The sequence below is a fragment of the Caretta caretta genome, chromosome 18 (assembly GCF_965140235.1).
Source record: "Caretta caretta isolate rCarCar2 chromosome 18, rCarCar1.hap1, whole genome shotgun sequence".
NCBI classification, from domain to species: Eukaryota; Metazoa; Chordata; order Testudines; family Cheloniidae; genus Caretta; species Caretta caretta.
In genome coordinates, this window is record NC_134223.1 from 19,143,110 (window position 1) to 19,166,345 (window position 23,236).

The following is a 23,236-nucleotide window of genomic DNA, read 5'->3' on the forward strand; positions in this document are numbered from 1 at the left end:
CCAGAGAAAGCCTTGATGCCTCCCTCCTCCTAAAGCCAGCGTGCATTAGCCATTGGCTCAACTAGTTGCATTTAAAGAGCCATATTCTAACTGCAGACATGCCCAAGAGGAGGAGTCTCATGCTGATGATGGAGTTTAACCTTCAACTGTCCTCATTATTTTCTGTTGCATGAACTTATTGCAATAGGTTTCCCACTCTGGAAAATGTGTGTAAGTGGAGATGGACAATAGTCACTTTATTTGTCATGTTTGTTCTACCTGCAACCATACACACATGATTAAATAAGTTGATTTGTCAGAGTGCGAGTGCTTTACACTCCTTTGTAACCAGTCATTTTAATTAAAAACAGTGTAGAAATAGGAAACACTCAGACCAGCTTGACTATTGTACACATTAATGATGCACATTTAACTATGATGTAGGTTAATTTCCTGTGATCACAGCAAAACATATACAGCATCTTACCTATCAAAACTTGAGGGCGATACTTTATTTCTACTGTGCTCTAGCAAAGACCAGGTCCCTACCATGAAGCGGTTACAACTTCTGAACTAGGACCAATTGCAAACCTTGCCTAGTCATAGTCTTGACCTCCTCAATGACACAAGCCATAGGCTTCCCGCAAATAATTCCTAGAGCAGAGCTTTTTAGAAACATCCACTCATCAGAATATGAAGCTTAAATCTTACACTGCATCATCCATGCAATTCTGGTTAATTTATCAGCAGAGCAGAAAAGCACTCTGCTTTGAAGATGGTAGAAGCCTAAATCTTAAAGAAGCAGTGAAGTTTTTTTTAAACTGCAAATGAAAATACTTTGCGAGCTGTCATTAATGCAGAGCTGAGGCTTCTTCTGTGTTTTGGTGCTATACCAGTGTCTTGACCTTTGTACAGGTATAGCTTTCTAATGCAGGGGAAGAGGAGAAATGGTCTGAAATACTTGATCTAGAATGTCATAAAATGGGAGAATTAGAGATCTGGTTAACTTTTAGACTAGCTGGAGTAGCCTGTTATATGGTTCCAATTGTATATTTAGTGTCACAGTGCTGATTAGAAATGGAATCTAATTTAATATACACTAGGCATAAGAACTGCATGTTAACTGAGGAGTTAACAAATGTTATCTTGGTGCTTAATTTTAACAAGTGAAGGGGCTATCCTTCCTGTTTTCTTCCAACTAAATCACCTTTATGGTGTTAAAGCGAATGATTAATCTTAATTGAACATCCAACTGCCAAGAAACAAATGACATCCGGGTTCCTAACATTAAGGGTAATTGAAACTTGCCAAATAAACACTGATTTTTTTTTTTTTAACTGGTAGGTGCATGCTTCACTTTAGCTTCACCACACTCAGTATTTTATCATCTAAGCTAATTGAACAAGCCCTGCCTCACTGTGGAAGTGACCAAGTGCCTTCAGCTCCTAGCAGACAGGAAGTAGATGTGTTGTGTTTAAACTTCAGTAAAACTCAGAGGTCCCCAAATGCTTTCTCCCTGAAAACGACCCAGGAAAGGTTCTGCACCTGCAGCTGTCATTTCAGTACGTAGACTTTTTAGGTCAGTGAGGAAGGTTTTGTTTTATACATCCTAGAGTAGGCTATGGGGGAGGTAAATTTTTCTTTCAAAAAAAAAAAAAAAGCTAGCAAAGCTTGTTTCTAGACTCATCTGTTTGGTTTTATGCCTCTAGACTCAGGACCATATTTTCAAAGGTCTTTGGCCTTTAAAGCCCAGATCCTCAAATATATTTAGGCTCCTAACTTAAATCGATTTTTTTTTTCCACTGGAAGTTAGGCACTTAAATGCCTTTGAAAATCTGGCTTATATCTTACCAACCTCATTAATGGCTTGAATCTGACTGTAATTTTCATTTCAGTGTGTTACATAGCCCATTTAGTTCTAAACACTCCAGCTAGCATTATACAGCATTGGGTCCTAAACCCCCATTTTCTCCAGCTGATGTATGTGTAGATAAATACCCAAACCAGGAGTTACAGGAGTCTTAGGTAGCATTCTTATGTATGTATACACTATCTCTGCCTGAGCAAGCATCTCTAATGTATATGGTCATGTTTGAGATCCAGTATGTGATACAGTTAAGTATGAAAATAGCCCATGCTCAATGAATAGCAGCATATTAAGGGCTTAATCCTATCCTCATTTATACCTTCTGCAATACCTGTGTGTGTAGACACAGTCCTAGATGGTGCTGAGCACCATCACCTTATCTTGAGGATCAGGCACTAACTAATGGCACAAGGCGCTTACAGACATAAGTGAAGGCAAATGCCCATGTTACTGGAAAGGGTTTCTCTCTCCCATACACAACTCCCATGGACTTTGTGGTACATAGGAGAGATTAGACCCTGAGAAAGCACAAGGTCTCTGAGTTGGGTGTGGGGTGGGAGGAAGGGCAGATAGGTTAGTCATTACATAAATTCTTCTAATCTAGAAATTAAAAATAAATGAATTAGGGGTTCTCTGCTGTAATAGACGCTCTCATTAATTTGTAGATAAACTTCATTTTGCCAGGAGAAGGTAATGTATTACGTGTACATGAAAATATTATCCAGACTTCATTTGGTAAGACTATACTATTACTGTCAAATAGTAAAATATCTCAGTGACAACTAGACACTTTCTCTCTCATGGTACGTCTAAAGCTGTTACTGTTAATTAGTGCTGATTTAATTAAATGAATTCCAGCATGCATCAGTTTCTTTTGTTTTTAACTCAATGACTTCAAATTTAATCCCATCCCTTTAAAAAACATCTTAGAACAATCTTTAATTTGTTTGGCTAATGAAACTTGCTTGCTAGATGGACACTCAAACACAAAATAGATCTTACATCCAGTGTCAGTAGTGTTTTGGTAAGTTGCATTCCATAAAAATAAAAAATTTCTTTATGCATTAAATAGATACCAAGTGTATTAATAACTTGGTTTGACATCTGTTAAGATATGCATTACCAAATGTTAAATTATGAAGAATAAGTAGTGGTACATATACCAAAAATAAACATTCTTCACGGAAAATGTTTAAGTCCCATACAAAGGATTGACCATTTCAGTACTAGTTACTCTGAAATTTTAGCATTCGTGGAAGAAAACAATCCAGGCCTGTTTCTAGAGATAAATGCCTGAACAATTTGCTGCAGTACAAGTTTTATTTATATAAAAATTAACAAGACTTGTGCATTTTTAAAGTGTAATGACATTCAATCTTTAAAAGCAGACTATAGCAAAATAAAAAGGCCCAGGATTAAAAATAGATAATTGTTTCCCTCTGTAAATGTTTTGCTGTTTACATTAAGCAACAAGCTTTTGCCATTAAAATATTCTAAATATTTACCCTTAATGGAATAAGCATCCTCTTAAATATATTTCTGAAGGAAAGAGACCTGTGTAATTCTGAACTTGGCAATGCTAGAGAATCTCCTCTTTTAAAAGTTCTCTACATCTCATTGTGTTGAGATCACATTAAATTTCCCCAGTAGAGCAAAACAAGAAGTGCAAAAACAGTGGTTCAGCTTTGCTTTAACTTAGTAGCCAGTAGGTATTTTAACATACAGCTCACCTTGTAAAATATCAAGACAAATTACAATCTCGCACTACAAAGCAGTCAGAGGTGCGAGCAGACAGTGTTACGTGGACAGCATATACGTTTAACTAGCTCTATCCTTGGGTTTGGGAGAAGTGCACTAGAAACTGAATCAGAATATTGAAAAATAATTAACTCCGTGAAAAGTCAGACAGGCTTACTGAATTGCGAAAGGATTAGTTAGTAAGACATACTAAAGTGAATATTCCTTGCTGAAAAATAGATCTGCTTTTATTTTTTAAAGAGCTAGACTTTGTAACCCTGATGTGGTATCTTAACAGTCAGGATGTCATTTGAAACAGTCGTTTTTCTCCTGAAGCATACTGTTGCTTTCAATCCAGCCCGGCCAGACAACATTGCGAGATGCCTGTGTACATTCCAGCCGAACCAGAAAAGCCGGACAGCTGTAGCTTCTTTAATTCTGACTACAGTAGCTACACCCTTAACCTTAGCTGTCACTGCACAGGAAAACATCAGACACGTCACTGGCTAGAACTGTTCAGCAGGGTAGCCACATCAGTTCAGTTTTTAGACCGTGCAGTCGAAGCATTATCATCTTCAGCATCATTGTTTGTTTTGGCTACCACACTCTGCATTTCTCTACAGGGTGCATGGCTGTGCCCTTCTTACAGTGGAACGCTTCAGAGAAAGCTTCAAAGTTTTGCAAGGATCCCATCACCCTAGACAACACAAGGGAGAAAAAGAAGGGTTTATTTGTACTTAGGCAGCGTGCAGAAGACATAGTGCAAGAAAGAACACAAGCATGTCCTTGAGAGAATCAGGGCTGTCGGTCTCAATCACAACTTCATCGTGCCGGGCATATACAATAAGAGGTGGTCTCTACCCCAGACGGCTTATACTGTCTAAGGCTATGATTCTGCAGTCAGCTTCATGCTGGCAGGCTTTTGATCCCGCACAGAGCCAGCGGGTCTGCGGGTGGGTGGATTATTGCAGATCTAGGTATAAGACAAGATGCAATATCCTCAGTGGCACAACTAGTGCTGAGGCCAGTGGGAGCCCAGCCACTGAAACAAACTCCATGAAGTAGAAGGATGGCCCTCAGATGCCTGCAAAGAGCAGCCAGCCAATGTCAAGCACTGCCATGGGGTACAGTCTAGACACAGGTCTTGCTCCGGCAATGAGGACGACATGGGGAGACACTTGTGCCTGCATGGATCCACAATGTAGTCAAAGTGGCTCACAGCAGTACTGGGGCTCTATTTTTTAAGTTACTCTTCCTTACTTCCTTTGCTTACAGGATTCTTCCTCAAATATATACACGTGTACACACCTACACCCCCCCGCCCCTTCCCTTGATCAGTTATACAGACGAGTGAGTTTTTGGTTTAAACCCAGCTTGAAGACAATCCAGTGAAATGATACAATAGAATTATTAGTTCAGGGGGAGAGTCAGACTTTAAAAACAATGCCTGGGGACTCATCGAAGAAGCAATAGCATGAGTTTTCCAGGCTGGTTTATTGCTGCATTGTCTAATCCATGGCATGTTTCTTTGTGCTCTGCTCCTCCATGGCAGGTTCTGGGTGGGATGCAGATAAGAAGCGTACTACTTGTCAGTGTGGCCAAGTTCCCGGGACTCAATAAAGGAGCGGGTTTCTTTTCAGGTGTGTGTAAAGTGGTGGAATTCTGGCAGAAATTTGCCTGGAGGGGTTTAATCCAGTTTGATTGTGTTGACTCATTAGCAAGCAGTTGCTAGCTCCATAAAACAGCAGAAGCATGCTCTCTCCTTCTGATACATTGCAGTGATGGGGTGAAATAGGTTATACAGTATTAGCGCAAGTCCTTACGACTCACCTGTATTTCAAAGGGCTGTGAACATCTGTCTTTATAGACTGGCTGGCGTATTCAGGTCTGTAGGAGCCACACCATACCTACACAAGGAAGAGGATTAAAAACTCGTGGCTCAATAGAGGGTTAATTTAGCAGGCCAAGATGTGGAGGTGAGTGCAGCTCCATTGATTTCGATGGAGTTGCAACTGTTGAAATCCTGCCCTCATTGAAGTTAGTAGGAGTTTTGCCATTGACTTCAATGAAGCCAGGATTTCACCCATTATGTCAAGTCCTTGAGAGGCCCCAGAGATGTTAACACCATGGATTGTCCTCTAGAAACCACCTGTTATTGGGAGTCAGTTGTCTCCAAAGACCCATCTTCCCCCAAGTGTCAATCATGCCCTTTTTGTGAAGGTGTTCAAAACACTTTTACCCTACCTATGCTAATAGTTAAACCATCTTCAGCGTTGGGTCAGAGGACCCTTTGTTGACAAGCCCTGTCCATAGGAGGGTGTTTCCTAAGGTTGGTGAGGATCAAGAGCATTCGGACACATTCTTTGTCCATAAGCTTCAACACGTTATAATCCAGTTTATATTTTCATGCAACTCTCAGCAAAAGCCAGTGTGTTCCTACCTGGGCAAAGTTCAGAAAGAAAAGTTGTTTGTGGGTCAGGTCAAGTCCTGGTAACTGTGGCTCCTTCCCTTCACGTTCCAACCATTTTAAATAGGCCTATAAATGATCACAAGTTCATTTAGCAAGAGGCCTCCCCATTCAGACATGATGGCTACTCTCTGAATGTCACTGTTCAGATAGGGTCAATCCAGCCTAAAAATGCGTGGTCCTGCTACCTTTTACCTTGGACACTTTAGTAATTATTTTTATTTGAAAGCAGTGATTTGTATCTATTCTCATAAAGAGCCTTCCATCTTAAAGGGCTGTGTAAACTTTAGATTTATATATAAACACATCGAGATCACTTTGCACATCAGCAGCCACCTCTGGGCTGAAACAGTTTCTGTCGTGTTGCTGCAGACTAACTGTTGAGGAAACAAGAAAAACCTGATGGTTACCAGTTCTGTTCATCCCCTTGGGGGCACCTGGCATGGGCCACTGTCGGAAGACAGGACACTGGGCTCGATGGACTGTGGGTCTGACCCAGTATGGCCGTTCTTATGTTCTTAAAAAATAACTGCAAATGGAACTGCAGGTGGGATTTTAGATCAGCCCTATGTAATTACTTAGCTTTGAATTTGGGCAGCCCACTTGGGTTAACATCTCTAATCTTAAAAAGACTTATCTTTAATTATCATGAACTCTGTTGCGAGTCTCCAAAAAGGTGTAGCTGGACCAGGGATTCACTACACTTTCCACAGCAAACAGGCATGGAAACGTAGGATACATGCTACTGTTCTGAGAAGCCCTGACAAAAATTCATCTGATAATGTAGATGTAGCTCAAAGCAATTAGCTTAGCCTGCGTGCGCTTGATTGTGGTTTGAAATACAAGCATAGCAGCAGATTGCCTGGGACTTTTCTGTATGACCATGGAAGGAAAAGGAAAGCAGACAGTTAAATTTCCTCCTCACTTTTGTGTCTCTCTCTTCAGGTAACTGCTCATAAAATAGCAGATAATAACCCTGAACAAAGTTAAATCCATTACCTGTTACTGTTGCATACTAATTGGCCAATTTTCTTTTTTTAGGTCCATTGACATAATGAAGACAATTTAATGTGTCTCATGCCAGTTAAATCTGAACATTTTATTACCATATCCTCTCACTCACATAGATATTCCCAAACAAAAGGCTTTAAAGCTAATGTGAATGGTAGAAATACGAGTTTCATAGCAAAGAATCTCAGACGATCGAACTGTAGGGGCCATTAACTACCACCATGCCACTCTGTTTCCCATATTTCCAATGTGTTCTACAGCAAAGTTAATGTTTAATTTTAAAGGCTTCCTGGATATTCCGAATATTTATCTTTTTGAAAAATCAAGGAATTCAGAGGCAAGGTTACATGAACATCCTTAACTCTGACCCCATATCTCTGCCCACCATCCCTTTAATAGGGATACAGATAGATCATAGTTACCACAACTTTAGAACTGTTTCATGTCAGTAACTACATTCCACAGTCCCACACTTTCTCTACGTGGAAGGAGCATTCAGACTGGTGAATACAGTACTCATATCTGCAGCCATTGTGTATAGAAGCAGGAGGGGCCCAGATGCAGCAGGTCTCTCTTGTGTCTGGACTGGCACATCTCCCGGCTGTTGCAGGGCAGCGAGTGAGACATACAGCGGGATATCTAGTGTGTATAAAGAAGGTGGACAGGCTAGGCTGAATTGCACCACTGTCAGCAGGATGGGTATCCTCTGGAATGTCAAATGTACCTTCTCTTGCTCTGAAAAGAACGCACAAGATTGAGAACACTTCTCTTGGGAAGGGGCAGGCTGCTGTTGATATATATAATATACAGAGTGCTATTTTCATTCTGCTCTAGAGGAGCATGCAAAATAAATAGCAACAAGATAGAGGAAACTTCCATGTGTCACTGTCTTAAAGGTTATAAAACTTGCAAGGGAAATAACAGAGGCAGCTCAGGGGCTGGATTCTACTGTGAATTTGGGTGCAGAGATCGTTCACAGTTATGATGCATATTTCTCTTGATAGTGTTGCAATATTTCTATCAATGCTTTGATGTCTCACCTATCACACCTGACATGTTGCTTTAGTTTCAGGAGGAAAAGTGCAAGAAAAGTAAACTGGGGAGGGGAAGGGGGGGGAAGGTTGCTGTGCTTTAAAAATCATCATCATCAAATCACGTTGCTAAGAAACGAAAGCTCTGTTGCCATGTGACAGATACCATTTGACAAGCTGATTGAAGTTGAAGCAAGAATCTCAGTCAGAAGGGCTTTGGCGAGAGGCAGGTTCTTTCAAACTTTTCTCTGCCTATTTATTACCACACTTCTTGTTCACCTGAGCTGTTTGCATAGTACCTCTCAGTGGGGTCCTGGTCTGTGGTTCGGGCCTAGGCACTACAGATAATGATAAGGAGGATGGCTGCGGTCACTCTTGATCTTGTGATTGGATCCACATGGGCATTAGGGTGTGCTTGTATAGATCCTATTCAGGGCCTTGGTCATTTGAACAGTGTTATGCAATGGCATTCACTGAATTCCCTATGGCACCGGGCACTTTGCCTTGGTGGGGTATTAAACTTCACCTCTCAGTCCCAGGAGTGATGCCTGTAACTCCCAACACACTCTCCTGAAAATAAACACATTTGGCTCTGACCAATTTCTGGCTTTCATGAAAGAATCGACTCGCAGTACCTTGTAGGCCTGTCGGACTCCTCCATTGTCTGCAATATTCTCTCCCAGTGTGCTTATTCCACTGACCTATAACACAGCAATTGTTTGTTTACTGTGTGTAACGTCCGCCACTCCAAAAGCATTTCACAAGTTGAAATAGAAACACTATGCTCCCCGCTGATGTGCGGCCACCTCTGGGGTGGAAGCAACACTACACCCTGATGGAGGAGAAAGAGACTGAAAGGGAATAATACCTAATGTCACGGAAGCAGCAGGGTAGAGTGTACAGGGTCTACCAGAATTGGAAGCTGGCTAGGAAAATAACAGCAAAAGGGCTGTTGCGGGGGGGGGGGGGTATATTCTCCATCAGCCAGGGGTGGTTCTTGGTGGGACAAGCCCTTTTGTGTATAAGGGGTGGTGGGGCATGTCAATTTGTGCCCTAAGAGCTTGACAGGGTCTTGCAGCAGAAGAAGCTATGAACCCAATTCATTAGGGTCCTGTTGCCTCCTTTACACCCCACTGCCCTGCTAGACTAGCCTTGTACCCCGGGTAAGGAAGCACAATCTCCATAATATTTCCAGGGTACCCCTCACCCTAGCCTGTGCTTACAGAACACAGCAATCCTCCACTTACGATCTCCAGCCCTGAGGTGGGTTTTTTCTCCCCATATTGGTATAAATGGGGCTTAGGCATCTGCTTTTAAAGGCATGCACCAGGCCTGGGCTCAGAGGGGCGGGGCGGGGGAAATGTGCTGATTGAGCAGAACAGCAGCTTGCTTTCTTTTGCTCTGTTTTTAATTTTCTGCCTTTTCATGAGTTGGGGGGGGGGGTTAACAGTTGCCGTATTTAAAGGGGAAACCCTCCTTTTAAAACAAAACTGGGTATTTGACTTTGGTTTGTTTGCCTGCTCTGCAAAGCATTGTGGGGCCCGGAGGGTTATAAGAAGCTCAGCCCAAAGGCCGCTGAGGCAGTGTAAGATGGGGGTGTGGTTAGGGAAGGCTTCTAGAGCTAGGATTGACTTTGTTTGTCAGGACCTGGAACTTTTCTCTATTAGTGGGTTCTGTTCATTCACTGTTTCTATGTTCGATTACTAAAACTACCTTAGACCTGAATGCCTTTAGAGATATCTTCTGAACAGATTTTGGGAAGATGAAAAAATATTCTACCTATTCCTCTGTTCTACCACTCTCTTTAAACTTGCCTGATCCTTTTTAAATCCCCCTGATCAAATTATAAATGAAGAAACAAAACTAATGAACTCCTCCAACTGGGGAAGTAGGAATCAAGCTTTTCTTGTTATCAAGAAGGAATTTGTGTCTTCTCTCTGTTTCCCTAATTCTCTGGGCTGGTTTAGCTCTGGTAGCTTTGGAAGAAAATAAGAAATAAAGTTAAGACTGGGGTGGTTTTACCTCTAGAGACCCTGCTTCAAACCCTAGATTGTAGCATTTGGATCAAGTGCTTGAGACTCTATTGCTATCAAACTAGCTGCTTTCCAATCTGCTAAATTAATTCATAAAGGCATCCTACCCACCCTCTATACTGCGGAGTGTACTCACGTTCTGCCCTCCAGCCAGCTCCCATGTGTAATTTCCATACTGATAAACCATGCAGCGTGACTGGTCTTTGAAATGCATAGCTGAGAAATTGCTCCACCAATCAAACATATTTCCATCTTTGTCAAAATTTCTTCCTGTTGATGAAAGCAAAGAATGGCAGAGAGACTGTTTCAGGGTGCAATGATCTATGTGTCCAGAGACCCTGACTGATTGCCAGCTTTAAATATTGGCACACAGTTCCTATAGGTACATTTAGCAGTCTAACCAGAGCAACTTCTAAACATGTTTCCTTTCCCTAGTACCCTTGTCTCCCGCCTGCCTCCCTTCTGAGTATTTGTTACACCCACTTGTATCTTCTCTATTTTGAGCATCAGCTCTTGGGGCTAGAGACTATCTCTTACTGTGCGAATGCCCAATACCCAGCACAATACGGCTGTGATCCTCTTATGCACGTCTGTGAAACAAATAATACTATACCTAATTAGCCACTAAATCCTCGCAACCCAACTGCAAATACAGAAAGTGCTCTCTGCAATTGACAGATGAGGAACCTGAGGGTCAAAGTGACTTTGCCAAAGCCATAGAGGGAGCAAACCAAGACCAAGATTCTGGTTTCTCTGTTCCTAATCCTGTTGCTCAGAGCACACCTCTTGCTCTGTATGGATCTGTATCCAGACAGCTACAGCAAGCATTTTATGTTTAAATTATATAGGGCCCATAGAGGTAAAAGCCACATTCGATAAAGCCAATGTGTAAAGAGTTATTGATTATTAAAAAAAAAAAGTATCAGAATTGAGTCTCAATGTCCAAAATCATTTTAGGCCCCTGTCAATGATAATGACAAAATCAATTATTTTTAACAAATGGGTTTAAAAATAAAGAGACCCCCAGGGTCAGGACTCTGTGTGTCCCTGTGCTGCCATGAGAATGCGTTTCACAGATTTCATTTTACTTTGAAAGGCAGCACACAGGCTAGTACTGACAGTGTTTCTGATACTTTACTGCTGTAAAAGTAACAGATTTTCTGGCGTATTGCCATTAATTTAATTAATTTCTTTAAATTCATTACCTTTATTTTCTCTGATCGGTTCAAGGATCATTTACCCCAAATCACACATCTGTAGTGCAGATAGACTATTACCACCCACATCTAGTTTTCTACTGTGTGATCGATGCAATTATAAAAGGAATATTTTGCTTAGATAATTTTTTTACCCTCTTCTCACCATTGTCATCAAAACCATGAGTAATTTCATGTCCAATTACCATCCCGATCCCTCCAAAGTTTAGTGCCTGTGGCTGGTGTTTGCTAAAGAAGGGAGGCTGTAGGATTCCAGCAGGAAACACTGCAAAACAAAAGAGAGAGAGAGGTTCAGATAATTTCATCTGTGTGTGTTTCCTCTGTTTATGCCACCTGCTTTATGCATCTTATAACTCATTGATGATGATCATGTGAATTGAGCTCTGCCTCTCTGACTGTGCAAGGAGTCATTCTTAAATGGTAAATGTAGTAAATCTGTAACTCTAAAATCTCCCATTTGAGAACCCAGCAAAATTTCCCTTCCAGCTCAGCTTGTTTAATCTTATATATCTTGTACATTAAAGTGCAGTTGTAATTAGAAAAGAGACTTAGAATTACACAGTAGAATCTCCTTATCTATTCCCTTTTAGGGAATCAAGCAAAGAACTGTTTAGGTTACAAGCTGAAAGATAATTCCACCCCCGACCCTCCAAGCTGACAAGCTGAGCCCGAGCCTGGGATCTGAAGATCAACCTGGCTTTGTCTGCTCCTAATGTCATCACGAGAGCATCAACAGTCCGAACGACAACAGGTCACAGAATGAAACCTATTTTCACACAAATACTCCAAAACTGATTTCATTCTGAAATGTTCAGAATGGCTCCATTTGCAGTGGTCGTCGGTTTTTGCAGGTTGTTTTTTTGGAAAATTTAACAAAAGCAGGTTTTGGGTGAACAAAACAAAACAAAAAATTGCAATAACATCTTTGATACAATGTAGAGAAAATAATGAAAAAGTCAGATTTTTTTCATGAAATACAAAAAATGTCTACAATTCCAACAAAGGGTTTGCCAAAAAAAAAATGTTGTTTGAAAAAAGGCTATTTAATATAGACGGCAATACTTCACTAGAAAAAAATTGGTTTTAATCAGAACAGAACTGAAAATCCTTCAAACAATGCAGGAGGCAGAATGGGCCCTCTCCCTGACTCCTGATCCAGTTATATTGAATTTGATGGGGCTGGCACAGAGGTAGTTAAAATGTTGTATTTGTCATTAAAGGCAGCAGATCTGACTCAAAGACACACCAAGCACCCTGGGTTAGGGTTACATGTGAATATTGGCTCATCTGTACATTTTTTCCTCTTTGCTGTCCCAATGAACTATGTTCAGTTTGCATCATGGAGTCATTTTATGGGGAAGCTAATGGATATTTTATTGCTTTATTGCTTTAGAAAGCTTAACCACCATATGCGGCCTACAAATAACACTGAGGCTTAATATTTAAGGCGTACGCCACAGGAATTACTACTGTGTATCAACTGTACTTCGGATGACAGCCTTGGAAAGAATAGCTCTTGCCTCCTACACACAAAAGCCTAATATATCGGCAGTGGGGTTTATTCTTCCTTCCAAGCATCGAAGAGGAGACATGTGTGACCTTCGAGAAGGAATGAATGCTGCAAATGGGTCATTCTAATGGGTCATTCTAGAATGGGTCATTCTAATACGATGCCTTCTAATAAGTGAAAAATGTGGTAAAAAAAACACATAGCAAAAATGTGTGTAGGGAGATGCAAAGCCCTTTGTCTGTAAAGAAGGATCATTGTGTACCCAGACCATTCACTAGGAGAAGAAAGGCAACCAGTTCCCACTAAGACAGGAGCAGAAATCTTAACACTGTGAAAAATCAAACCAGAACTCAGTAGGTACATTCGCTCTGGACCCTAGACACAATGAGCCTTGGTTTTATTGGCCAGGGAGGGTGTGGAAGGGGGGAAGCAAGAGTATTTGCAGGAGGAGCTGGTACTTCTTAGCATCTCATATGGGCCCAATCCAACGAAGGATGTTTTAGTCACAGCTTTTACAGATCTGGAAGCCCTCACGAGTCTGACGTCTCACGAGCTGAGGCAAGTTTGTTCCGTCTTGTGTGTCGCCCATAAAAATAATTTCAGTGCCATCTGCACAAACAGCAAAGCTGGGAGCATCGCTTAAGTTTCCCAGGCATGCGGAGACATTAAACAGCCTCAAATACATGGTGAGTGCTCACTTCTCCCTGAAGTTGGCACTCGCTCGGTGGCTGTTCCTTTCTCGGTTGTCAAACACAAGGCTATTTCAATGAAGGAATGTAAACAACTCTGCCAAGTTGAAGTGAGTTGAATATTCATCAGCAAAACAAAGGCTCGAGCAGAACAGCCCATCCACCTCGCACGAGGGGTGCTACAAATGTTCAGTCTGGGCAGCATATGGGCAACCACCTGGCACCCCTAACATGCCCTGCTTCGCGCACCCACACATTATTTTTAAATTCCGCTGATCAGTCAAAATGGTTTGAAACCTACCTATCTGATTTTGGTTGGGGGAATAGAATGCGTTGACCACGGCAGCACCAATGATCCATCTAGAAAGAATAATACGTAAAGATATAGTCATTTTTATAAGCATTCTCTTTATTGAGTTAATCTCCTTCAGAAAGCACTGGTTGCATATAAAATGGGAGTGGTGGAAGAGAAGAAAGCAATTGAGAATGGTTCAGCAAAGACACTCAAACTGGAAAATGATAATGCTCTTTTGTTTATATGACAACGTTCAGCCTAAAGGATCCCAGGTGTCATTTTGTTCGCTCTTGCTAAGCAGCCACCTCTGGGGTGGAATGTGGTAGTTGTTTAACAGTTCATAATACTGCAATTTTACAGTTTAAGACAGGAAATGAAGAATACAACATCTAAATAAAAATGCAGAGGGGAAGTTTAGGGCAGCAGAATGCATTTACCTACACTGAAAACTGGGACAAAGTTTGTCTATTGAAAATGTTTAATTAGAATAGAGAGTAAGTCATTACAAATGTAGAACCAGGTATGTACTACCATCTATATTATGAAACCAATTTTTCATAGTGAGTACTAATTTTGATAAGTAATTCCTGTTTGAAGTATTTTAGAGTGATTTTGGAATAGCTCCCAGTCCCTCCTCAGTCTATAATGAATGGCTACATCACAATATGGTTTCATAGCATCTCCCAGAGAGACCTCACTAAGTCATGACTAGCCAGGAGACTTGGAATAACAAACCTTCCCTTTTACTCTACAAAGGGACACTTCCAGGATGTGAACATAGGCATTCCGTCTGACTGTGATAAGTAGTTGATACGATGCTGAATAAGATATTAGTTATAAAATCTTCTTCAATTTGGGTCTTTAAACAATGAACTGTTAACAATCTAAACTGATAAATGGTTTTATGGCTTATTGGGAAAATCTTCCAAGCCTGCAAGGGGACTTCACTGGAAGTCTACAAATCATACACGAAAAATGAAAGACATAACTCCACACACTACCAAATTACCACACAAAGAAGGCCTGAACCAAAGCTCATTAAGTCAGTGAAAAAAAGCTCCCTTCAAGTCCAATGGGCTTTTGATCAAATGATATGACTTTTCCATTGCTTAATACAGCCCATTTCCCAAAATACCAACCTATGAGTTATAGATACTGTAACCAACACAGGTTTTAGTAGGTATATTCTGCATATTAGTTGAAAAGAAAATGGCTGCAGTGCAAGGCACTGACATCAGGGCACTTTATTCCACATCTTAATCTGAACCGAATGGCTTTTGGCTGCACTATTCTAACACAAAGTCCTTAAAATCATTGTTTATGAAAAGATCATGATTTTAGGCTTGAGCCTGCTTCCTTGGAAGTTTACAGCCAAATTTCCACTGGCTTCAATAGAAGCAAGATCCAGATATACCCTTCCCAGCAAATGCTTGGGAAACAATGCCTGGGCCATTCCCTTGGACGCTCTGGCTCTGTCCCACTGCGGCCCTCACCAGACTGGTTTTGGGCAGCCAGGAGCTGACAGAACAAAGACTGTGGGCTGGATTCTTAGACAGGCCCTCAAGGACAAGGAGGGAGAGCTGGGGGACCAAGGGGGAAGTTAGACCTACTGGGGTCCCCAAGAAGAGGATGGTTAGACTCTAGCTACACGTGTGTGGGCCTTTTACTGTTTTAAAATCCTTTTCTCTTATGTTATGCTTTGTTCTTGTCATCAAATAAACAATGCACCTGTTTTAAGGAAGGTTGTTTTGGGCCCCTGTATTCACAGCTGGTTCTAAGCTCTCAAAGGAGAGAATTGCAGGTACATGAACCCAGTGGTCTTGCAGGGGAAGCAGTCAATACACTGGAATGCTTGAGCTCGGGACCCAGTGCAAGAAGGGGGGAATTGTTGGACTCCACCTCAGAGAGGTAAAGGCCTGAGGCCTGACACTTGACGGGGTGGACTCAGAGAGGCCAGAGAAGGGCTTAGAGGTGCAGCTAGCCCTGTAGCCATGACACTGATTTCATAAAAATTACATTCTCAGCCTATTACATTCATATTTCTAATAGTCGGGGTGAAAATGCTGATATTTAATTGCTTCATCCCCCATAGCAATAAATTATCTTAATTAAAGATGGGTTTGAGCTTAAAAGTTCAGTTCTGGATCCAGATCTAAACATTTACAAAGCCCAGATGGGTTGGGAACTGGAGTTTGAAAGGCTATTTTAAGCCACGTTTTTTATCTCCTTTCAGTTATTCATTTTCCAAGGTGCAACCTGGCCCCTCCTCACTGCTCCCCTGCCAGGAAGATCAGTCACGGTGTTTGTGATAAGTCAGTCCCTGGTAATATAATAGTGTGTAAAGTGGTTCTGTGAAGGATTAAACTGAGATTCCAAAAGGTCTGAATGACCCCATGTAGCCACTCTTACGTACATTACCAGTAGGGGCAGACAAAGAGCTATTTGTTCAATTCTCACAGATGCCCCGTTCTTAGACAACCACAAACAAAAGTATTCTTAATGATCTGAAATGAGTGGAGAAGGGCAGCACCACCACTGTAGCGCCAGGGTGGTCCCGAACCATTATGCCAGGATTTAGGGTGCTTATACAGCCATGCAGTCTGGACACTCACGTGTCTTGGTCAACTCTCTCTCGAAGTTTTTTCAAGCTCTTCTGGGCTCCAGCCCTCAGGTTTTCCAGGCTGTTTTCAAAATACTTGTGCTCACTGAAGTTTAACTGAAGAAATACAAATCCCAGCATATTATCAAGTTTCTTTTAATGGAGAATTTCCTTTAATCACCTTTAACATAGGATGTTGCTATGAAATATTTGTCCTGTAGTTATGCATCGTATAGAAACAGATGGCCAGTTCTTTCCTAAATAGGGAGGTGTTTGGGGGCAAGGACTGGGTCTTTGAATGTGTTATACAGAATCTAGCACAATGGGGCCTTGGTCCTGATTGGGGCAACAGTAACACAGGCATTTAACATTGTAAATAGCAATGCAATATGTTAACGCTTTTGTATTAACTCTGTTCAGGTACATGTCGCATACTTACATTTGCATATTCCTGATCCAGCTTTTCATTCTGATCTTCCAAAATGTAGTCTGGGTAGCCAATTTGTTCCTTAATTGCCATTGCCTACAAGAAAAGAAAGTCCACAATGATCTCACAATAGTCAAAAAAAATCTGGATCGCTGCAGACAATGGATCAAATTCATTGCTGGTGTTGGTCCATTAGTTTCAGTGGAGTTACACCCTGGGTGAATTCAGCCTAGTCAATATTCATATGATGAGTCAGCAAAGAGTGTATTTGATGTAAATATTGAGAATGTGTGCAAGAGTGGTTCAGGAGTGATGGCCTTGGGTACAAGCATTTGGTGCACTTATATAGGGCTTCCTGAATTCAGAGGAAAGTGATGTCAGTGGGGACTGGAGTGGGATTCACTCATCATTTTAACGTTGAATCTCCATGGGACACATTCTATCCTCATTTGTGGCCTGGATCCAGGTTCCACTGAAGGGCCCTAAAAACCTTGATTCAACGCCCATGGATGATTCTCATTGACTTCAACAGCAATTGGCTCCAGATCCAATTCATGCAATACCACCGAAGTCAATAGTCCAACAAGATATGAAATTAGCACAGGGTTCCTTCTGCTTCCTCATTCCATATGAACATATGGCAGCATCTGACTCCCTCAGAGAGAGCACCGGACGTGGGACTCTCTGCAGTGAAAATCCTCAAACGCCCCATTGCTGAAGAAGCACAGCCTTTTGCAATGAGAATTAGAGTGACCCAAATACTTTTTGAAAGGAGGCAACATTACTGAGAAGCAAGAATTTTTTTAATAGGCAAAAGTTTCCATTTGGGAAACATCTGAATACCTTCATATCGTGGAACAACGCATTGGCCGGATGGACTGGCTAGCGTCAAAAAGGGTGCTCTTCATTGGATTCATACACGAGGAGAATTTAAGGAAACTTGACCTAATCTTTTGGAAGTTTATTACTAATATATTTCTTTTGAATTGGTTTTACCAGTTTGGCTCTTTTAGGTAACTCGTAGTTTGTCTGGGTTTCTTTGGCTTACCACTTTGATGTGATATATTACATTAGATTCTACTATAGTTGGGAAATAAAAAATGTTGAAAGCTAAATAAATAAAGGGTCAAAGGCAATATCCGGGAGAAAATTATGGGTGACTGTGAAAGTGGATTTTTATTTCTCTCTCTCTCTCCCTTTTTTTAAGGGATGAAAAATAAGTCTTGCAAAATTTGACACAATCTCCTGATATTCCCACACAGGATATTGAGGTTTTTTGTTATTTCTGACCTTCTCACGAGCTTTCTCTTTTGACGTTTTGTCCATCCACTGTAATTCATCGAGTGTCTCAATGAATGCTTCCCGGATTTTGCCTATTAAGTCTCGGACCTAAAATAGAGACAAGTAAGAAATTCACCATTGACATGCTATTTTTTCTTCTAGAGAGATAGCAGGCTCCTAATGAAGAATAATCTCCTAAAATGCTTTGTGATAGCACATAGTGCTCTACATTTAAATATACATCATCAATGAGTTCCCTGTGTCTGCTACCTTCTGGCTGATTAGCATAGTTCCCAAGACTCGGTTACGTGTGTCTCCTGACTTGGCTGGACTGTGGGAGACATAAACTGGAGGAGCTGAAAGGCAGGCAAGAGATAGGCATCATGCTCAGCAGCTAACCATACTGGGATACGATTGGGAGGCAAAGCATGTGGAAGATCACAAATCACATAGCTTGACCCATCTGAGCAGTCTGGCCTAGTGGATAATGTACTAGTCCGGAACACTGGCACTCACTCAGCTTTCTCACTGTTCTCAGCTTTAGCACTGGCCGGCTGGGGGACCGTCTTCAGTATTTTCCAACAAAACAAAGAGAGGATCTGGGGCCTGCTGGTATTCTGTCAGGAAGTGGCTGACTATCTGCACAAGGTGAAATCCCTCTCAGAAGAGAGAGCCCCATAACTTCTGCCTCAGGAACAATGAAACTCCAATCCTGTCTGTCGCCCCTGAGTTATGTAAAAGCTCTGCATTATGTACATATTTAACAGATATTAGGCCATAGGTTTGGGATGGGAGTGGAGGCGGGGGATGAGGGGATCCATGGGAATTGTGGGCTTATGATAGCATGAAAGGTAAACTACATACCATCTTCTTGCTCTCACCAGCAAATGTCTCCCTGACATACAGAGCTCCCACCACGTTCTCCATGTTGTTGTTGACGTAACTCACGCATTCCCGCCAACGGGCCTCTTCCAGTGTTGTCCCATAAAGCGCCTGGAAGAAAAATGCTGGGGAATCAATTCTGCCTATGTACCTTCCCCTCAGCCCCACTCCAAGTTGTTAAAGGGCAAGAGGGCTAATCAAAGAGAGAGGCCCAGCCCAAAGAGAGAGGTTCAGCTTCTGTCCCTTCACACGTTAGCTTTATTTCTTTGGAAGCTCTGGTCTTCCTTCCATTGATCCGCTGTGCACAGGATACTATTAGGAGGTGGTATGGATACAATTCAATTTCTGTCCCACCATGCTGTCCTTTCGTGGCTTATCTGTCTCTCCATCTATCTGTCTCCCTAAGGAATTTCTGTAGTGCCCCTCACCTTGGTAGCTAAGCATGATACCCACCCCTGTTCATCCATGTGTTGGCTTTACCAGCAGTTCTCAACCAGGGGTCCGGGACCATGAGCAGGTTTTAGGGGCTTGGCCAAGAAGGGTTTGCATTAAACTTGCTGGGGCCCAGGGCAGAAAAGCCACCGTCCGCCATGTGGGGCTGAAGCCTGGAGCTGAAGCCAAAACCTACGCAACTTAGCTTCACAGGGCTCCTTGTGGCATGTGCTACCTCCTAACCCCAGACCTGGCTTTCATATGCAGAAATGCCCATTGTTGTGGCACAGATGGGCTGTGGAGTTTTTATACATGCTGGGGGGATCTCAGAAAGTAAAAGGTTGAGAACCCCTAGGCTTCACAATACACAGGAGGTGAAGGCATATTAGGGAGAGTTCCTGCCCTCCCGCAATCGTGGTTCAAACAAATGGTCTGTTGGAAGAGTTGTCACTAGTGATGGGCTAATGTCAAATGGGTTGGAGGATATGTATCCAAGAAAGGTCTATCTGGAAGCTCTGAGCCTATGGAGTTCAGATTGACCCAGAGTTTCCCATGGTATTTTGAATGTCCATAAAAGGCTCATTTCAATTCCCATCTTGAGTCTAATACTAAAGTTGGTGTTTAGTTTATCTGACCTGGTTCTCTTATTCCTAGTGATGTGATGGGATTTGTATGTTGGCCCATCCCCACACGTAGGTCCAAGGAGATGCAGGACCCATTTCCCAGTGGGGCTGAAAGAAACTGAAACATTTTAATTGTTCATTCAGCTTCGCTTTTCACTTTTCATGTCTAGGCATCCAGCTGCAACCTTAACTCAAAAAAGAACAGACCTAGATGACAACACTAGGGATGGGCCTGCCCCTGAACTCCAGATATTAACATCTCCAGACTCTGGGGGTGTTTGGATCTGAGTTTAAACTTCACACACTGAGCCAACATTTCACTCAAAGCAGAGGTTAGAATGTTGATTTGGTTAAAGTTCATTGTGCAGATATGGACTGGCTGCCCTTTGTCTAGGATCATGATGTCCTGATGCTGACGGATTCAAGGCCACTAATGCAGAATGATGTCACAGCTGAATGGACTCTTTGGGAGGGGAAGGGGTTACCTTTCGGTAGTTGGCCCGGGCGTCCTTGAAACGCCGACTCAAGCTGCTGACCCTGTCAACCACCAATCGCCAGACTAGGTAGTTCTGGATGGTGCTGTGGGTAGAAAGCAAAGCGGAGTTTAATGTCATGCGATGGGCCACTCTAATGCAGATAGCCAAAGGGCAAGCTTTAGTCTGAATGCAGAGGACAGGGCTAGCAATGGCTGCCAAGTTTCTTGCAACACCTATGGGGACCATGGGGTCTGCTTTTATTTAGCACAGCTGACTAACTGCAGTAGCATCCAGAGCACATAACATGCACAGAGGAGCCAGACCATCGGTATCACTCCACACAGCCCCATTCTCTGGTTCTCTTTGGGGACTAAGTTTCTAATTTCCACCTATTTCTCCTTTTAGAATGTAACGTGAGCTAAACCACACCCTCTTGTTTCTTTTCTATGACAATTAGAGGCTAGACCCTCCCACACTTCAATGAATGTTGCCTTCCACCACCCCTGTCAGGTTGTTATCCCTAATTTATAGCATGGAGTACCCAGAAATGTGACATAATTTCACCAGGGAGTCTGTGGCATAGCCAGAAAAAAACCCCTCCTTATTCCCACTTTGGCCCATTTGGCGCCTAATGGCGCCCCATCTCTTCTACCTTAGCCCCAGTTCTTTCCCAGGACCTTTACCTTGCTGAGTAGTTGGAGATAATCGCTTTGAGCTCCTGCAGGTAGGGTGCGCCGTACACAACTACTTCCTCATCCAGGTGGATCTGAACGTTTACTGAAGACATGATGCCTTGGATGAAGAGAGTCCAGTTAAACTCCTGTGAGGGCAGAGAGAGGCAGACACACCGATTCCAAGCTTTTCTTTATACCTATTACAATGAAATCCTGTCTCCTCTCACTGAGCTATCTGGGACTGGATGCTCTGGGGCTAGCAGCAGGGCATATTCAATAGAGAGGCCTCCTGCCTATAGAACTGTCACCTTACTTGTCCATCAACACTAAGGGTCCTACTGTAACTTGTGTGGTAATATTTGTAAATAGCGCCTACTCACCCTGGCTGTAGAAGACATAAAGTCTCTTAGGTATCGGTGGAACCAAAAGCAAGAGCCAGTCATATTTTATTGCCTTATATATAGATACAGATTTTTTAAATATGCCCTAAGCATGCATCTGATCCCTTTGCTTCTTGAAGTGTGGATCCAACCTGCCCTGCTAGAGCTGGGATCTTTCCTCCTGCTCCGGTTGCAAAATATGCTCCTCCGTTCAGTCTGCAGAATAGGAAAATCTGGACCGTGATGTTGCCCTACCTCCAAGATAATTCAGTCACAAAGGAAGTGTTGTTGGAGCCATTGAACATTGTAACCGGCTAGGAAAGAGATCAACGGCATGCAGTGCAAGACAGGCACGAGGAAAAGTGCCAGAACTTAATGTCATGCGAGAGGCCTCTGTTGTTGGTGAGTCAGAGACGGACAAGGAAGCAGCACCAGTTTAAAAAAAAAAAATCCGTTTGTGGCACCAACCAGATGGGATGAGGCTGGAGCATTGAAGACAGGTCTACAGTGGAGATCGGCGCTATCAAAGCGGTACTGAGGGCACCCCATCATGACGGAAGCAGGCCACTCCGATCCACCCAATAGAGAGCTCTGTGGAGGCGAGGCCATCCGCACTTCCAGATAGAGGACAAAGGCAGTACCTGCAACCGTTGTGTTCAGGGTGGGGGTGAAGAGCACTGCAAGTCTGGATGGACGTCATCTCAGCAGGAGGCCCCAAAATAGTGGGCCAGAGGGGAAACGATAATCCCTGTCACTCCAAAGGGCCTTGTGTGACCGACCAGCATCAAAGGTCCCACAGAGAGACAGCCATCAAAAATAAACAGGGAAATGGGAAAGCCAGGGGACTTGTAGACATAGGCATGGTAAAGACTGGTATAGATAAACTTGAACAGAGGAATGGTAACTGTGAGTATAATTGTAATATTGAAAGGAGAGCAGGTAGTTGTTCACTGATGCCAAAGCAGCAAAGCTAAGCTCACTAACAGTGGGGGAAAAGGTAGGGTTGGTGTATTCTGAATGGGGTTAAAGTAGCAGCTTTGTGGGACACGGGCATGCATAGTGCCACACCAGTGGATGAAGGCAAATCTTCTCAGTGACCCAGGAAGTGAACTCATGGAGTTGCCGGAAAAAGATGAAAGCCTGAGGCTCACAGCTTCTTTTGGCACCCCTGTTTCCTATGGGGTGGGTGGGTTGAAATACACTTTCAGCTGCTAGACGGTGGGAAAGTACCGACAGTGTCCTGCTGGTCACAACTCGTAAGGTGTCAGATTTCAGAGGAACAGCCGTGTTAGTCTGTATTCGCAAAAAGAAAAGGAGGACTTGTGGCACCTTAGAGACTAACCAATTTATTTGAGCATGAGCTTTCGTGAGCTACAGCTCACTTCATCAGGTTCTGTCATTGGACAAAGGGGCCAGATGACACAGGTCGCCAGCCTTCCAGAGTCATTTGTGAATGGCTTTTCCCCATGTTCAGTAGAAAAAACATGAATGCGTTGGCACAGTTTCTAAAGGCCACAAAGTCCCAGTAATAGCCCTGCCATTCACGTTACAGAGAGAGGCACCTTCTGATAGATTGGGAGCTGTGTTGTATCAGCAACAGGAGGGCAAGTTATGGTGGTCGCTATG

At 42.6% G+C, this 23,236-nt stretch overlaps 1 protein-coding gene across 4 annotated transcripts in view; it reads right to left on the minus strand.

Moving 5' to 3' along the window:
* Positions 1–291: 291 nt before the first annotated feature.
* MMEL1 (membrane metalloendopeptidase like 1) overlaps positions 292–23,236 on the minus strand; it is a 68,585-nt gene continuing 45,640 nt past the window's right edge. For 3 of the 4 annotated variants that reach the window (XM_048824569.2, XM_048824570.2, XM_075120964.1), the window contains 13 exons: positions 21,240–21,376; positions 20,566–20,659; positions 19,008–19,136; positions 18,153–18,251; positions 16,875–16,958; positions 16,449–16,552; positions 13,843–13,901; positions 11,488–11,607; positions 10,262–10,395; positions 8,728–8,793; positions 6,024–6,119; positions 5,414–5,490; positions 292–4,280 (listed from right to left, as the gene is read on the minus strand). In XM_048824569.2, the coding sequence (XP_048680526.1) occupies positions 4,181–4,280; positions 5,414–5,490; positions 6,024–6,119; positions 8,728–8,793; positions 10,262–10,395; positions 11,488–11,607; positions 13,843–13,901; positions 16,449–16,552; positions 16,875–16,958; positions 18,153–18,251; positions 19,008–19,136; positions 20,566–20,659; positions 21,240–21,376 (1,299 nt within the window). In that variant the 3' untranslated portion in view covers positions 292–4,180. Of the gene's footprint in view, positions 4,281–5,413; positions 5,491–6,023; positions 6,120–7,483; positions 7,797–8,727; positions 8,794–10,261; positions 10,396–11,487; positions 11,608–13,842; positions 13,902–16,448; positions 16,553–16,874; positions 16,959–18,152; positions 18,252–19,007; positions 19,137–20,565; positions 20,660–21,239; positions 21,377–23,236 lie in introns of those variants that run through there. The other variant, XR_007353240.2, reaches the window with a different exon arrangement.